Genomic DNA, 18,432 nt, shown 5'->3' on the forward strand with positions numbered 1-18,432 from the left:
TTTATTGTATATGTGCTGCCATAAAACCAATTACAGGGTAAGCCACAAAGCTTGCTTGTGTTTAGCCATTGATTACGAGTCTAGGCTGACCCACCGAAATATAAAGCTTTTATAAATGGACATAGAATCTCAATGACTAAAAATAAGTTTTATTTGTCATTAAACTGACTTTCATTTGAGTGTTTCAATTAGCATTACATCCACATGTCTGTTTACTTTGTCTGCATATGTTTAGAAAAATTCCCATGAAAACATTCACTTTGATCATTTTATGTATGTTAATTTAATAGAACATAACAATTCTGATTGCCTTTGAAATTGCCCCTGCCCCCTATTAAATCCAATCTGGGGACAAAACCAGGGACAGACTTGGTCCGGGGACAGTGTCCTCAATCAGGGGACTGTCCCCTGAAACTGGGGATGTCTGGTCACCCTAACCTAGCAGTGTCACCTACCAGTGCCCATCACTGCCACAGTGCCACCCATCAGTGCTTATCACTGTCACCTATCAATGCTAGCTATCAGTGCCACCTATTAATGCCCTTCAGGGAAACCCATCAATGCCTATCAGTGCCCATCAATGCAGCCTATCGGTGCCTATCAATGCAGCCTACCAGTGTAGGGTGACCAGACATCCCCAGTTTCAGGGGACAGTCCCCTGATTGAGCACACTGTCCCCAGACCAAGTCTGTCCCTGGTTTTGTCCCCAGATTGAATATAATAGGGGGCAGGGGCAATTTCAAAGACAGTCAGTGCAGAATTAGAATGAAAATTAGAATTACACCCCCCCCGATCCGCCGTGCCTACTAGCATAGGGGGGTTGTATTTTTCCCATCATCTGTGCCCCTTGCCTACCTCCTTGCCTTCCCTGGCGGAGTGATCTTCCCCCGCTCCCCATCCAGTAGTAGCCGGGGCCCGAAGAGTAAGACTTGAGAGGCTGTGAGGCGGGCAGAGAGTCGCTGATTGTTGCCATTACTAGTAAAGAAAAAATATGTCCCGGGATTTCATTTTAAAAATCTGGTCACCTCATACCAGTGCCCATCAGTGCAGCCTCATTAGCTTACATCAATGAAGGAGAAAAGTTGCCTGTTTGCAAAGTTTTATAACAAAATATACAACTGTGTTGTATTTTTTTTTTCCAAAGTTTTGGATTTTTTTAACAAAAGATTAAAAAAAACACAGAGGTGATCAAATACCACAAAAAGAAAGCTCTATTTGTGGGAAAAATATGATAAAAATGTCATGTGTGTACAGTGTTGTATGACCGCGCAATTGTCGTTCAAAGAGTAAGAGCGCTGAAAGCTGAAAATTGGTCTGGGCAGGAGGGGGGTTTAAGTGCCCAGTAAGCGAGTGGTTAATACCGCTTTAACCACTTCCCGCCCGGCCTATAGGCGATTTACGTCCGGGAAGTGGTTTTGAAATCCTGACTGGACGTTCATGGACGTCCTGCAGGATTTCGGGGCGCAGCGAGGCGATCGGTGATGCGGGGTGTCAGTCTGACACCCTGCATCTCCGATCTCGGTAAAGAACCTCCGGCGTAAGTGCCTGGTATGGAAGTGGTTAACCGATCAGCATCCACCCATAATAGAAATATCAGCGTCGGGTGAACGCCTGTAACATTGTCCAGTCAGAAGTGAAGGATTGTTTTTTGAGCAGGAATTAATCTTTGGGGTCATAAAGCCAGAAAGGATACACAAGGCAATAACAAACGACGTGTTGCATCTGGCAAGCCAATAAGTGAGCGTATTTCCGCCGTTTCGCTGATTATCTCCCTGGGAGACATAAACATTTAGTGCACCATTATCTCTGGAAGTAAAGACGACTATTTTACAGTTCCAGTACAATGAACTACAAGCAGATACTAAAAATAAAGACGACCTGGAAAAGCGGGGGAAACACGCTCATTTGCATTCCGCCTCCAGCCATAGTGATGGCGGCGTAGCGCAGATCTTACCAGAACGGTTATTACCGGGCAAACTCAATTCAACCATACAGCCGCCAATTTAAAGGGAAACTACCGCATTTTCAGCAAGAACACATTTTGGGTTATTGTTGTAACAAGTACAACAAAGTCATTTTTAATATACAACTTTTCCATTTTGTTCTTACTGGCGGTTCCGTATTTTGGTTATTATTTTCATATACTGTGTATGAGAATTCCCTCTCTAGCGATGATGATCTGTATATCAGGGAATGTGATTAGTATCCCTGGGAAATGTGTAGCTGAACTCACATGATCTCAAAGCAGGAAATGAATGCAGGCGCCTTTTAAAGGCATCCAGTAACAGTTTAACCATTTCAATACCGGGCACTTTTGCATTTTCCTGCCCGGGACAATTTTCAGCTTTCAGCGCCAGGGCAGCCATCACAAATTTTGGGGCCCCTTACACTAGGGTGACCAGACATCCCCAGTCTCCGGGGACAGTCCCCGGATTGAGGACACTGTCCCCGGACCAAGTCTGTCCCTGGTTTTGTCCCCGGATTGGATTTGAACAGGGGCTGGGGCAATTTCAAAGACAGTGGGCCAGATTCACAAAGAGATACGCCGGCGGATCTCCTGATACGCCATCGTATCGCTGAGATCCGACGGTCGGATCTATGCGACTGATTCATAAGAATCAGTTACGCATAGATCTCCCTTAGATCCGACTGGTGTAAGTGACTTACACCGTCGGATCTTAGGCTGCAATATCCCGCCGGCCGCTAGGTGTCGCTTCGGTTTTTTACACGAGGAATATGCAAATTCCGATTTCCGCCGATTCAGAAATGAACGCCCGCCGCTTTTTTTTTTACGTCGTTTGCGTTCGGCTTTTTCCGGCAGATAGTTACCCCTGCTATATGAGGGGTAGCTAATGTTAAGTATGGCTGTCGTTCCCGCGCCGAGTTTCAAATTTTTACGTCGTTTGCGTAAGTCGGTCGGGAATACGGATGGCCGGAGATTACGTTGCCGCCGAAAACAATGACATCCTAGCGACGTCATTTGGAGCATGCGCACTGGGAATTAACGCCGGCGGCGCATGTGCAGTTAAATCGGCGCGGGAACGCGCCTGATTTAAATTGTACACTCCCCCTAGCCGTGGAATTTGAATGCCGCCGGGGGAGTTACGATCCGCCGGCGCACGTTTGGAGGTAAGTGCTTTGTGAATACTGCACTAGCCTCGCAAAAGTGCGCCGGCGGATCGTAAATCACATAGATTACGCGGATCTAAAGATCCGCTAATCTATGTGAATCTAGCCCAGTCAATGCAGAATTAAAAAAAATAATCTGAATCACACCCCCCCGCTACGCCGCTCCTACTAGCTTGGGGGGGGGGGTGTATTTTTTCCCATTATCTGTGCCCCTTGCTGATAATCATGTGCTGGTCGGAGCGGAGGGAATATTTCTTCAGTTTCGGGTGCATGCCCATTCAGCTCCACTTGCATGTTCTTCTGCCTTGGCTCAAGTTCCGGTCAGCTGCCTGCCTGCTTATCTCCTTGTCTTCCCTGGTGGAATGATCTTCCTCCGCTCCCTACCCAGTAGTAGCCGGAGGGGGGCCAGCCGGGGCCTGTAAGGGGCACTGGGGACCATCGGGCCCCTTACAGATGTAATGCAAAGAAAACGGGAGGGGGCCAGCCAGGCCTTGGGGACCACCGGTCCCCTTACAGATTCAACAGATGCATTACAGATGTAATGCAAAAAAAAAAAAAAACAGGAGGGCCAGGCCCCTGGGGACCATCGGGCCCCTTACAGGTGTAACACCTGTACCCACCTGATGGCGGCCATGTTCAGCGCTGTCACTTTTTAAATGTACAATGTACCCATGTACACATTCCCCAGGACCATCGGGTCCCCTTACAGGTGTAAAGCAAAAAAAACGGGAGGGGGCCAGCCGGGCCTGTTAGGGGCCTTGGGGACAATCGGGCCCCTTACAAATGTAATGCAAAAAAAAAAAAAAACACAGGAGGGGGGCCAGCCAGGCCCCTGGGGACCATCGGCCCCTTACAGGTGTAATGCCTGTACCCCCCTGATGGCGGCCCTGTTCAGCGCTGTCACTTTTTAAATGTACAATGTACCCAAACTACATTTTTATAATTTCGCTCCCACAAAGAGAGCATTCTTTTGGTGGTATTTGATCACCTCTGTGATTTTTATTTTTTGCTAAACAAATAAAAAAAGACTGAAAATTTTGAAAAAAATACAAGTTTTTCTCACTGTCTGTTATAAAATTTGGTAAATAAGTACATTTTCTCCTTCACTGATGGGCACTGATGAGGTGGCACCAATTAAGTGGCACTGATGGGCATTGATAAGTGACACTGATGGGCACTTATGAGTGGCACTGATAGAATGAACTGATAGGCATCACTGGTGGCACTGGCAGGCATTATTAATGGGCACCGATTGGCAGCTGCCTGGGCACTGATTGGCATATGAATGGTGGTCTAGGGTGGCATACCTGGTGGTCCTGTGTGGCGGCCATCCCTGGTGGTCCTGGCGGCATCCTGGTGGTCATCCGCGGGGGGCTGCACAGATAAACAATCAGCGCAGGCCCCCCGTCAGGAGAGCCACTGATTGGCTCTCCTCTACTCACTTCTGTCAGATGGCAGCGATCTGAGATTTTTAGCAGGACTGCGACATTGCAGTGGACAAATCTTAACCCAAATGACACTTCGCTTCGCGGCCCGGTTCCCTACTGCACATGCGCACCCAAAACTGAAGAAATATTCACTCCGCTCCAACCAGCACATGATCATCAAAAAGTAGCGCAGCGCCTTCCCAGTGGTCCCCACTGTCTCCTGGGACCAGTGTGTTTCCCAGAAGGCAGCGGGGGGGGGGGGGGGGGGGGTGGGCAGGAAGTAGAGTGGGAGTCTTTCCCCGGAAGTGGGTGCAAATGCCTGTATTATACAGGTATCTGCACCTCCCTGAAAGATAGCAAATGTGACACCGGAGGGGGGGAGGGGGGAGGAGGCTTCCGAAAAGCATAAGTTCCATTTTTAGGTGGAACTCAGCTTTAAGGTACCCACAGTTAAAATGGATGAAGCCAGACTCAGTGGAGGGAGATTTCTGCAGCATATTTGGCAAGTACAGAATCACAGTAACCTTGGTTTGAGAGCGTTTTGCAAGACAAGCAAAATGTTTTAATAAATGTTGCCTTGATATACAAGTGATGTCTTGATTTAAGAGTAGCGTCATGTCACAACTGAGTATAAAAAGGGAAGAGAGGAGCCTCTAATGCCGCGTACAGACGGTCGTTTTTTGTGATGAAAAAAACCGACGTTTTAAAAAACGTCATTTAAAATGATCGTGTGTGGGCAAAACGTTGTTTTATGTCTTCAAAAAAACGACCAAAAAAAAATTCGAACATGCTCGAATTTTTTGTGTCGTTTTTCAAAACGTAGTTTTTTGTTTCACAGAAATTTACCGTGTGTAGCAAAAAACGACGTTTAAAACAATGTTTTTAAACCCGCGCATGCCCAGAAGCTAGTTCCCCCAAAGAAGACGTAGCAGTCGTGGTGGGAACAATCGTGAATTCCAGACTGGACTATGCAAATGCCCTTTACCTCGGGCTCCCAAAGTACCAAATCGCTCGTCTGCAAGTCGTACAGAATACGGCTGCCAGACTTGTGACTGGGAAAAAAACATGGGAATCAATCTCACCTTCACTGAGAACCCTTCACTGGCTGCCCGTAAAAGACAGAATTGCATTCAAAGCACTCTGCCTTACACATAAGTGCATCCATGGGAAGGCTCCGCAATATCTTTGCGACAAGATAGAACCTCACAATTCCAATTGCATTCTGCGATCCACCGACCAAAATCTGGTCAAGGTGCCAAAAACCAAATACAAGTCCAAAGGAGAAAGAAGGTTTGCTTTTCAGGGTCCTAGACTATGGAACGCTTTACCAACCAGCATTCGGCTGGAGGAAAACCACCTGACCTTCAGAAGACAGATCAAAACTCTGCTCTTCTGATGTCATGAGACACGAACAACTAGCGCCCAGAGGCGATTCAGTTCGCATGCGCCGCGCTTTATAAGTTTTTCATTCATTCATTCATTCATGAAGTGAGGTTCAATGGAAAAAAGTGGTGAAACGTAACCTCGCTTTGCTAGAGCATTGTGAAAAAACGATGGTGTGTAGGCAACGTCGTTTTTGAAAATGATGTTTCAAAAATGTCGTTTTAGTTCATGATTTAAAACGTCGTTTTTTTTCATCACAAAAAACGACCGTAGCAATATGGTTATATTTAACCCCTTCCATACAGGGCACTTATACACCTTCCCGCCCAGACCAATTTTTAGCTTTCAGCGCTGTTGTAATTTGAATGACAATTGCTCGGTCGTGCTACATTGTACCCAAACTAAATTTTTATCATTTTGTACCCACAAATAGAGCTTTCTTTTGGTGGTATTTGATCACCTCTGGGATATTTATTTTCTGCAAAAAAAAATAAAAAATGACTGAACATTTAGAATTTTTTTTTTTATGTTTCTGTTATAAAACATTGTAAATAAGTACGTTTTCTCCTTCACTGATGGGCACTGATGGTACTTCACTGACCGGCACTGATAAGGCGACACTGATGGGCAACGATGAGGTGGCACTGATGTGGTGGCATTGATGGGCACTAATATGCGGCACTGATTGGCGGCACGGATGGGCACTGATAGGCGGCACGGATGGGCACTGATAGGCGGCACGGATAGGCGGCACGGACGGGCACCGATAGGCGGCACGGACGGGCACCGATAGGCGGCACGGATGGGCACTAATGTATGTGTTGTACTAATGGATGCCAATCAGTGCCAAACAATGCCTGCCAATCAGTGATGCCCATTGTGGGCACTGATTGGCATCCATTGCAGCACTGATAGGCATCCATTTTTTGTGTACTCCTCATCCCTGGTGGTCTAGGGTGGCATCCTTTTTTTTTTTTTATCCCTGATGGTCTATATGGCCATCCCTGGTGGTCCAGTGGGCATCCCTGGTGGTCCAGTGGGCATCCTCGAGGGGGGGCTGTGCTGATAATCGATCAGCACAAACCCCCCCTGTCACAGGAGCAGCCGATCGGCTCTCCTCTACTCGCGTCTGACAGACGCGAGTGAGGAAAAGCCGATTACCGGCTTTTCCTATTTACATTGTGATCAGCCGTGATTGGACACGGCTGATCACGTGGTAAAGAGTCTCCGTGAGAGACTCTTTACCTTGATCGGTGTTGCGGGGTGTCAGACTGACACCCTGCAACAACGATCGCCGCGATGCACGCCCCCGGGGGCGCGCAGCGGCTCAGAATCCTGAGGACGTCATATGACATCCAGTCAGGATTCTACAACCACTTTGCCGACGTCAATATGTCATTGGTGGGCGGCAAGTGGTTAATGAAGGTACAACATTTATCACCTTATTGCTACACTTAGAGGCGCCTCTCTTCTCTTTTATGTAGCGAAAATAAGGCTGTAAGTAAATGGGTACAACTCATGTAGGGGGGGGGGGATTGGTTTCATCGCTGTGCTTCACCTGAGGCCAGTCACTTCACTTGGTATATGGAAGGGGTTACAACTACTTGAAATACAATTACAAATATGTGAGAAGAAAGTGTATAGCAATGCTAAAGTCACATGACAGATGTCCCAATGACAGCACAAAATATCCGCTGATAGAAAATACATTATCCTGTCCCTTTAGGAGAAACAACACTTTAGTTCCCTATGGGTGGTGTGCAGTAATTTATCTCTGTAGTTTGTACTTTGCTGAATACGGACCCCGTGTAGCAATTACCCCGGGCATTATTCTATTACCATCGAAGTATGGCTGCAGTAGACGCATCAATGGCATGTGCCAACTCCCTGGCAATCGATAGCGGGGCCCTCGCCTCCTTCACACCGGATCAGAACGTTTGACAGAAAACATTTTCATCTCGCCTCCTTTCGGCACAATGCAGTTGATCAGCATTACACGTGGAGTTGGTTAAGTGAGAAAGTATTGGATTTCCAGCAGTAGCCTGAGTACTATCAATTACTACACGCTGGGAAAAACTCAAGACAGTCGGCAGTAATGAAACTGTACGAGGGAAAAAGCAGCTTGACACTCGGCGCTGGTGGAAGAGGCTGCATCGCGCGCCCCAAGTGCGCGTTACATTTAAAGAGGATCTCCAGGCAGTTAAATACACACTAAAGTACTGGATATATGTGATTTGTCTCACATGCCAAAGGGCGCGTTGTTCTGTTCAGCCAGTTTTGTGATCGGCGTCCCTGCAGGACAGCGCATTCTGTGAGCGCGCATTTCTTTACGGCAGTTAAATTGTACAACTTCATCACCGACTCTCTGCCAGTTTGGTGGCAGGATAATGAAGAAAAGCAGTAGGTTGAAGAGCAGTGGCGGCCCATCCATTAGGGGGGCACGGGTGTGCCGCCCCCCTACTCCATGCGCCCAGCCCCTAATCTAGATGCAAGGCACCAAACACATGAATTTCAATGTTTTTTTTTTTTTTTAAGCACATGATTAAAGCCTGAGGTACCGTGTTTCCCCGAAAATAAGCCCGGGTCTTATACAGTAAAACCTTGGTTTGAGAGAGTTTTGCAAGACGAGCAAAATGTTTTATTACATTTTGCCTTGATATGCAAGTGATGTCTTGCTATAAGAGTAGCGTCATGTCACAACTGAGTATAAAAGAGAAGAGAGGAGCCGATAAGTGTAGCAATATGGTTACATTCAATCAAAGGTATAACATTTAGCAACATATTGCTACACTTAGAGGCGCCTCTCTTCTCTTTTATACCGTGTAAAAAAAATGCTTTGATATACAAGTGCTTTGGATTACAAGCATGTTTCTGGAACGAATTATGCTCGCAAACCAAGGTTTTACTTTATTCGTTTTGGCAACAAAAGACACAGTAGGGCTTATTTTCAGGGTAGGTCTTACCATGTAATGTGCCATTTTCTCTTCCCCTGCCTGACAGGAATCCCCAGTGTGAACGGAGTTAAAGTGCTTGTTAAATCCTATAATCCACTCTACTACAATATATAATGTACAATGTGTGAGTTTCTGTAATATAATTGTGCCAAATACCTTCATTATAGCGCCGATCTGCGCTTCTGTGACCCGCCGGAGCTCTCTTCCTTGCAATTATATTACGGAAACACACACATTGTACATTATATACTACTGTAAGAGAGTGGATTATAGGATTTTACAAGCATTTTAAAACTAGGGCTTATTTTTGGGGTAGGGCTTATATTGCACCCCTCATGGAAAATAGCGCTAGGTCTTATTTTCGGGGAAACATGATTATAGATAGATAGATAGATATATATATATATTTTTTTGTCAGGGATAGCTTTAGCACCAGGGTGGATTTGATTTAAATCACAATTTAATTCACTAGTAAAAAGGCTTGATTTAAATCAAAATTTTTAAAGAGTAACTCATCTCTGTCCCGCAGCGGCTCCTCCTCTGATCCGCTGTTGACTCACCGACAGTCCCATTTACTTTAATGGGACGGCTGGTGATGCGGCAGTGACACAACAAGGTGAGGGACATGGCGGAAGCAGGTGAGTGGATGTCCGCTAACAGGCACTGTCATGATAAATTTGAAATTTAGGTGCTCTTTAACCACTTGCAGTTTTACTGCAGCAGAATGGCATGGCTGGGCGAAACGACATTACCTTGGGTCGCTCAACCTTTTGACCACTAGGGGCGGTGCGTGTGCTAAGAGCCGATGCGAGTGCCCGGCGGGCACGATGACCGCCGGGGGCACCCACGATCACTCGTGACGGAGCGAGAACCGGGATCCGTGTGTGTTAACACACAAATCCCGGTTCTTTCAGGGAGAGGAGACTAAGTATGAACAGCGATCTGTCATCTTCCCTAGTCAGTCCAATCCCCCCTACAGTTAGAACACAGTGAGGGAACAAAGTTAACCCCTTGATCGCCCCCTAGTGTTAACCCCTTCCCTGTCAGTGACATTTACACAGTAATCAGTGCATTTTTATAGCACTGTTGGCTGTATAATTGTCAATGGTCCCAAAAATGTGTCAAAAGCGTCTAATTTGTCTGCCGCAATATCGCAGTCCCAATTAAAAAAAAAATAAAATATCGTAGATTGCGCCATTACTAGTAACAAAATAAAATAATAATAATAATAACAATAATAATAATAAAAACAACATAAATCTATCCTCTATTTTGTAGACGCTATAACTTTTGCACAAACCAATCAATATACGCCTTTTGCGATTGTTTTTACCAAAAATATGTAGAAGAATACATATCAGACCAAACGGAGGATTTTTTTTATTTTTTTTTTTAATTGGGATATTATAGCAAAAAGTAAAAGAAAATGTTTTTTTCAAAATTGTCGCTCTATTTTTGTTTATAGCGCAAAAAATAAAAACCGCAGAGGTGATCAAATACCACAAAAAGAAAGCTCTATTTGTGGGAAAAACAGGATGTCAATTTTGTTTGGGCACAGCGTCACACGACCGCGCAATTGTCAGTTAAATCGACGCAGTGCCGTATCGCAAAAAATGGCCTGGTCAATGAGAAATCCTCCGGTGCTGAAGTGGTTAAGGCTGGGCTCACACTGCCGCATGGAGCAGTTTACAGCAGGGGTCCAGTACGTCCCTGTTCCCCGTTTCAGGTCCAATTTCAGCCTAAATTCGGCCCTAAAACAGACCAGAAGACGCACAGGACTCCTGTGCAATTTGCATAGAGAGCCGGTCACACTCTCCAGACATGCAAACTGGATGCGGGGAAACCATGCATCCAATTCGCAATAATGTGAACCCAGCCTAAATGTAAGGACTCCTTCTTGATGGTAGTTAGAATCTTTAGTTGCAAACAAAATGAAGGTTTCCTATTTATAACAATAAGCTGTCAGGTTAGTAAATATTCCCAAACTGGGTGTTTTACGGCCCGCTGCCATTTTGTGCCTCAAGGGAGGAATAAAGCACTTCAAGCTATGTGCAGAAAGATCACAAGGTTCATAAGCTGCTTGGAAAGTTTCACTTTCATTTTTACTGCTTGCCTTTCCTCCTCACACTTAGAGCCTGGTACAGATGCATTTTTCTTCAAACAATCATACAGTTTGTAGTGTACGTAGATTAGCAAAACAATGGGATAAATGAATATTCCTGAACTTTGTTTTATCTCATGGTTACTGTGAAATTGTGCGAATGCATCAATGCAGTGCACGTTACCATACCTCCTAACTTTCTAAAAGGGGAATGAGGGACACCCAAAAGCAAAGGCATGTAGGCATAGGACACACCCCCTGTTACACCTCCTTAAAGGTGAATTGTACAAAAAAAAGTTTAGTTAAACCCACAAGGGCTTTTTTTACTACTAATATTCCTTTATATTGGCTATTGGAATTTACAAATGCAGCAATTTAAAAATTGGATGAAAGGTTTAGCACTGGGAAACAATTTTTGCATACCTCCCAACCTGCATGGATTCTGCAGGACTTTCCCGCATAGACATTGTCTTCCCGCAGTCCCGATAGCGGCAATTTTCCCGCACTGGAAGAGGAGCCAGTGGAGGCAGCGGGAGGAGGAGGTAAGACGACAACAACTTGGCACCCCCCACTCAACAACATGAATGTCCCGCAGTGTACTTTTAAAAAGTTGCAAGGTATGCTTTTTGATAGATAAATAGTGCATTCTATATACACCTATATAGATCAGACCAAAATGAGGGACAAATGAGGAGGAAAGAGGGACACTGATACAAATCAGGGACAGTACTTCAAAATCAGGGTCAGTTGGGAGGTATGTGTTATCTCACCTTGGAATTATTGAACGAGTTTACCAAAAATGTACATTATGCTGAATATAAAGCCTCACGATACACAATTAAACTCCATTTCATGCTGAATAAACTAAATTATTAATGCTTCTTAAATAGAAAGCTATCTTTAGATAGATTTTTACTCCAAAATAATTTTATTAAAATAAATTTGATTTAAATCTAAAAAAAATCTGATTTCAAATCCATCAAAAGAATCTGATTTCAATCAAAAGAATCTGATTTCAATCAAAATAATCTGATTTCAAATCAAAATAATCTGATTTCAAATCAAAATAATCTGATTTCAAATCAAAATAATCTGATTTCAAATCCCCCAAAAAATCGGATTTCAAATCCCCCAAAAAATCGGATTTCAAATCCCCCAAAAAGATCGGATTTCAAATCCTCCAAAAAGATCGGATTTCAAATCCTCCAAAAAGATCGGATTTCAAATCCTCCAAAATGATCGGATTTCAAATCCCCAAAATAATCGGATTTCAAATCCCCAAAATAATCGGATTTCAAATCAAAAAAATCGGATTTCAAATAAAAAAAAATCTGATTTCAAATCCCCAAAAAAATCGGATTTCAAATCAAAATAATCGGATTTCAAATCAAAATAATCGGATTTCAAATCAAAATAATCGGATTTCAAATCCCCAAAAAAATCGGATTTCAATCAAAATAATCTGATTTCAAATCAAAATAATCTGATTTCAAATCAAAATAATCTGATTTCAAATCAAAATAATCTGATTTCAAATCAAAATAATCTGATTTCAAATCAAAATAATCTGATATAAATCGAAAAAATCTTTATTTTTTTATCATCGATTTTTATCCACCCTGTTTAGCAGCTACCCCTGCTTTAACAAAAAACACTCCCAACCCAAAGATGCAAAATCACAGTCCGAGATAAACAACTTTTAAACAAGGATGGTCTCTAGCACAATTTTAATCTATTCCTTTAATATCCCCTGTACAGGAGAGGAGGCACACCATGGGCAATGTGCAGCATTTGATGCCGCCACTACTTGACTAATAAGATGCAACTTGTAACCAATGGTCTAGAAGACACGGGGCCAACAACCATACAGTACATTGAGACCAGAAGCACTGTCGGTTTGAAGCATACCACAGTTCTGAAGGACACAGCAAAGATCCCCCAGTTATAAAAAAAGAAGCATCACATTTCTTACAAAGAAATAAAATATATCCATTCTGCGTTATAAAAAAATGTAAAATTATTACAAAAAGTTTTTGTTTTTTTTGGTATACTAAATGCACCGGCTCCTGCCCAGGGCTTGAGGTCACTCCGCCTTACATCTTCTCATTGGTCCATCTAAGCTTTCGAATACTGTGATCCAAAATGGCGCTGTTACGTTTGCATAGTTTTTCCCTTTGCATCCAACAATAAAAACCTTGTCCATGTCAAACTTTATTTAAATAGCGTCCAAGGTTTTTTTTTTTGGATTTTTACAGATTTCATCCAGGAAATATTCAAGGTATTCATCCCAACAGAATCTTCATCCCCTTCCGCGCGACCCAGCGTAGACAATCACTCGCCTTTCGTAGACTCTCTTCATGGTCAGCTCAATCTGCTTTAGGAACACCTGGGGGATTCGGCCGCAGAGAGTGTGGACACTCGCCAGGAACTTGGACTGCAGCGGGTAATACATTTCCTGGTAGAGGTTTCCATCAAATGGGTACTGTATGGGAAGAGGAGGAAGGTTAGGAACAAGGAGAGAGACACCCATGAAAAAATTTAATAAAAATATGCAAAATCACGGCCCAATGTTTGTGCAATACATTTATTTCAATCTTCTCTATGCATTCTTTATTTTCTATTGCTCTTTTAATCATTAAAAAGGTAAAGTAATAGTTTACAAAGGTAATCACACAAGATTGTGGAAAGAAGCAAGTAATCAACCTCACTGTGCCCATTACAGTCTCACTATGCCCGAGTACCTGCATTCTTGACAGGCGTCCATTTTTTAAAAGTCGCGGGTTCCTCCTGGCATTCCGTTCCGTGATAGGCATTTGACACTGTGTTCCGCCTATCACGGAGGTCTGGTCATCCTCGGACTCAGTTTCCCAGCAGACACTCTGGGCCATATCCTCAAAAGAGATACAACGGCGTATACCTGATACGCCGTTGTATACCTGTTTCTATCTTTGGAACTGATCCACAGAATCAGTTTCCAAGAGATAGACAGAAGATCCGACATGTGTAATTGAATTACACTGTCGGATCCTAAGGATGCAATTCTAGGCCGGCCGCTAGGTGGCGAGGCCATTGCGGCCGGCGTAGAATATGCAAATGAACACTTACGGCGATCCACGAACGCTCCGACGGGCCCGTCGCTCTAAATCTACGTCGTTTACGTCGAGTTACGCTATGTAAAAATAGGGCTGAGTCCTATTTGACTAAGCCCTATTAAGTATGGCCGTCGTTCCCGCGTTGAAAATTCAAACTCTACGTCGTTTGCGTAAGACGTCAGTGAATGAAGCTGGACGCCATTTACGTTACCATCTAAGAAAATGAAGTCGGAGCGACGTCTGTTAGCGCAATGCACGTCGGGTAAGTTACCCGACGGAGCATGCGCAGTACGTCCGGCGCGGGAGCGCGCCTAATTTAAATGGGACTCGCCCCATTAGATTCGGCACGCCTTGCGCCGGCCACATTTAAGTTACACCGCCGCAAATTTCAAGGTAAGTGCTTTGTGGATCGGGCACTAACTTGGCCAATTTGCGGCAGTGTAACTTAAATGAGAAAAGTTAAGTTACGCCCGATATTTGTGGATCTGGCCCCGTGTTCAGTGTTCCGCCAATCACGGACATTCTTTAATCCTCGAACAAGAGGACGTCCGCAATTGGCGGAACACTGAACACAGTGTCTGCTGGGAAACTGTCCGAGGATGAGTGGACCTCCGTGATAGGCATAACACAGTGTCAAATGCCTATCACGGAACGGAATGCCAGGAGGAAGCCGCGACTTTTAAAAAATGGACGACTGTCAAGAATTCAGGTACTGACTCGAGTATAAGCTGAGAGGGGTATTTTCAGCCCTAAAAAAAAGAGCTGAAAAACTTAGCTTATACTCGAGTATATACGGTATATATAATATATCCATCTATCTAGCACCCTATACCATAGGTAGGTGCTAGACGTGTAGTGTTTAAGGTTCTGCCTGCGCAGGTAAACTTAAACAGGCCTATTTTGCGAGCTAGGCCAGTTTGTTTTTGATCTGGGGGGCAGGGAGTGGTTAGTGTAGCAGTGGGTGTGATTGACATTTGCTTCAGCTCTTGGGCGCCTCCCCTGCTTTCAGTGAGAATTTTCTGGAAGAGGGGCAGGACTGAGAGTTGGAGTGGCATGGAGTACATGTGAGGAGCCCTGACCAATCCCCAACTAGTATTGGCAGGGGGCAGGCCTCCTACATATACTCACAGTCAGCCTGCTGGGGAGGAGTTATTGGCTCCTCGCATCAGATAACCCCCTAGGAGAAGCGCTCTCCGGGGGAGGTTACCTTGCGGGCGTGCTTCCGAGTCCAGCATCTGTGTTCATAGACACGAATGCCGGACTCGGACCCGCCCCCTGGCGCCCGCGTTATTGGATTTGATTGACAGCAACGGGAGCCAATGGCTGTGCTGCTATCAATCTATCCAATCAAGAGCCAGGACCCCATGCAGAGAGGGAGAGTGCATCTCCACCGAGTGAATGAAGGGGCTCAGGTGAGTAAAACAGGGGGGCTAGTGGGCTGGTGACTGCCAGAAGTTTTTTCACCTTAATGCATGGGGTGTATTAAAGTGGAGGTCCGCTGAAAAAAATAAAAATATTAAAAGTCCAGCGATGCGGGTGCAGGTAACCTCGCTTCTCTTCCCCTCTTCTCCGCGGCGCCGGCATTTTAACGGTGGGCACCCGGCTGTAGCTTCACAGCCTGGGCGCGCACTGCGAATGGCTGGGCAATTATCTGGGACCTGTGACATGTCCCAGAAGATTGCAGGGAGAGAGGGGGGATAGGCGATCTTCCTTCCGGCGCCGCAGAGCCAGGGGAGGAAAAATGACATGCAAAATGTGGCATGTCAGGGGGTCACCAGCACTTAAAATGGAAGTTCCAGTTTTGGGTGGAACTCTGCTTTAAGGTGAGGGGTCACAGGACAAGACAAGAGGCCTCACAGAGAAAGAAACCGAAAGGAGAGTATCAACTTCTGTACAGTGCAGGTTATGATAACAGGTAGGAAGAAGGTAATCATTACCTTGGCTTCAGGGACAGTTGTTGTGAGAACAGCGGTTATAAAACGTTCTGCTTCACATAACCATTAAAGTACTGAGAATTAAAATCTTAGGAACATTATTCTACAGGGAAATCAAAGACTTTAAAAGTCTTCCTGTGGTCAAATGATTAAAGTTAAAGGGGGAATTAAAGCAAAAATGTGATATATGATCTTAGATGTGGTGGCTACATTCAGTGACGTAACTAGAATCTTCAGGGCCCCGGTGCAAGAAACTATGAAGGGCCCCCAACTAGGGTTGTTGCTAGGTCTACAAAAGATCTCGGGCTATGGCCCATACCAGTTAAGTAAAAAAAGTCATACATTTGGGCGGGCATACACATGTATATAACATACGTGTGTGTGTGTATATATATCGTTACATATCCGGGGGACCCTGATGTGAGTGCGGATCCCCCACTTACATCAGGGTCCCCAGAGAGCCTCCCTACTTACATCAGGGTCCCCGGAGAGCCCCCCCTTACACCAGAGTCCCCAGAGAGCCCCCCCTTACACCAGAGTCCCCAGAGAGCCCCCCCTTACACCAGGGTCCCCAGAGAGCCCCCCCTTACACCAGGGTCCCCAGAGCCCCCCCTTACACCAGAGTCCCCAAAACCCCCCCCCCCCTTACACCAGGGTCCCCAGAGAGCCTCCCTACTTACATCAGGGTCCCCAGAGAGCCTGCCTACTTACATCAGCGTCCCCAGAGAGCCCCCCCCTTACACCAGGGTCCCCAGAGAGCCTCCCTAGTTACATCAGGGTCCCCAGAGAGCCTGCCTACTTACATCAGGGTCCCCAGAGAGCCTCCCTACTTACATCAGGGTCCCCGGAGAGCCCCCCCTTACACCAGAGTCCCCAGAGAGCCCCCCCTTACACCAGAGTCCCCAGAGAGCCCCCCCTTACACCAGGGTCCCCAGAGAGCCCCCCCTTACACCAGGGTCCCCAGAGCCCCCCCTTACACCAGAGTCCCCAAAACCCCCCCCCCCTTACACCAGGGTCCCCAGAGAGCCTCCCTACTTACATCAGGGTCCCCAGAGAGCCTGCCTACTTACATCAGCGTCCCCAGAGAGCCCCCCCCTTACACCAGGGTCCCCAGAGAGCCTCCCTAGTTACATCAGGGTCCCCAGAGAGCCTGCCTACTTACATCAGGGTTCCCAGAGAGCCTCCCTACTTACATCAGGGTCCCCAGAGAGCCCCCCCTTACATCAGGGTCCCCACAGAGCCCCCCCCTTACACCAGGGTCCCCAGAGAGCCTCCCTACTTACATCAGGGTCCCCAGAGAGCCTTCCTACTTACATCAGGGTCCCCAGAGAGCCTGCCTACTTACATCAGCGTCCCCAGAGAGCTTCCCTACTTACATCAGGATCCCCCAGAGAGCCCCCCCCCTTACATCAGGGTCCCCAGAGAGCCCCCCCCCTTACACAAGGGTCCCCAGAGAGCCCGCCCTTACATTAGTTTGCCCAGAGAGTCTTCCCTCTTACATTAGTGTTCCCACAGAGCCCCTTCCTTACATTAGTGTCCCCAGAAAGCCTCCCCCCTACATCAGGGTCCCCAAACAGCTGACTCCTCCCCTTGCAGAGGTTCCCCTGTACCTGGCTGGTGGGGATGGGAGGCGGCGATCGGCAGCTCTATGGTGTCCACAGGCAGGGGGATCTCCCGGGAGCTAGTAGTTCTTCTCCGAATGTATACAGCAGAGAGGGGAGGGGCCTCTGACCCGGGCATCAGCAACAGTGTACAAGCAGAGTGAAAGTGATACCTGCCCGGGTCCCTCTCCTCTCCACTGTATACACTGACACTCGAGCAGAGGCGGCTCTTTAATTAGGCGGTCGCCTAAGGCCTCAAACTCACAGGGGCCTCGCCCCCGCCTAACTTACCCAATGCATTACCCCAGTTTTAAGGAACAGGGGACCTTAACGCTGCTGTGCTCAGGCAGCGTTAAGAGCCCTGTCTCAGAAGCGGGGCTGCCAGTGTCCCTAACAACCAGTGAATATCAGTGACACCATCCCTTGTGATGTCAATGACCCAGCATGCCCTCAGTCACTGATGTCACAAGGGGGCGGGTTCACCAGGTGACATCAGCGGGTGGCCCCGCCCCTTAGTTATTAAAGAGCAGGATCTGGGGGCCGCCTTGTTAAAGGGGGCTTCCAGATTCTGATAAGCCCCCTGCCCGAAGACCCCCACAACCACCAGACAGGGTTGTGGGGAAGAGGCTCTCGTCCTTGAATTATTTTTCCCATCATGGGCGTGAGTGGGGCCCCATGTCAAGTTTTGCCTAAGGCCTCACAAAGCCTAGAGCCGCCTCTGCACTCGAGAGAGTACCACAAGCCCCAGGAAGATCCCGCCGCCCACACAGGCACCATAGAGCTGCCGTTCGCCGCCTTCCACCTTTCCCCA

The 18,432-nt window shown here is 46.4% G+C and overlaps 1 protein-coding gene across 1 annotated transcript in view; it reads right to left on the reverse strand.

Moving 5' to 3' along the window:
- Positions 1–12,586: 12,586 nt before the first annotated feature.
- Positions 12,587–18,432, reverse strand: part of GXYLT2 (glucoside xylosyltransferase 2) — a 65,793-nt gene continuing 59,947 nt past the window's right edge. The window contains exon 7 of the mRNA XM_040360998.1: positions 12,587–13,476. Within this exon, the coding sequence (XP_040216932.1) occupies positions 13,294–13,476 (183 nt within the window). The 3' untranslated portion in view covers positions 12,587–13,293. The remainder of the gene's footprint in view (positions 13,477–18,432) is intronic.

This window comes from Rana temporaria, chromosome 7 (genome assembly GCF_905171775.1).
Source record: "Rana temporaria chromosome 7, aRanTem1.1, whole genome shotgun sequence".
NCBI classification, from domain to species: Eukaryota; Metazoa; Chordata; class Amphibia; order Anura; family Ranidae; genus Rana; species Rana temporaria.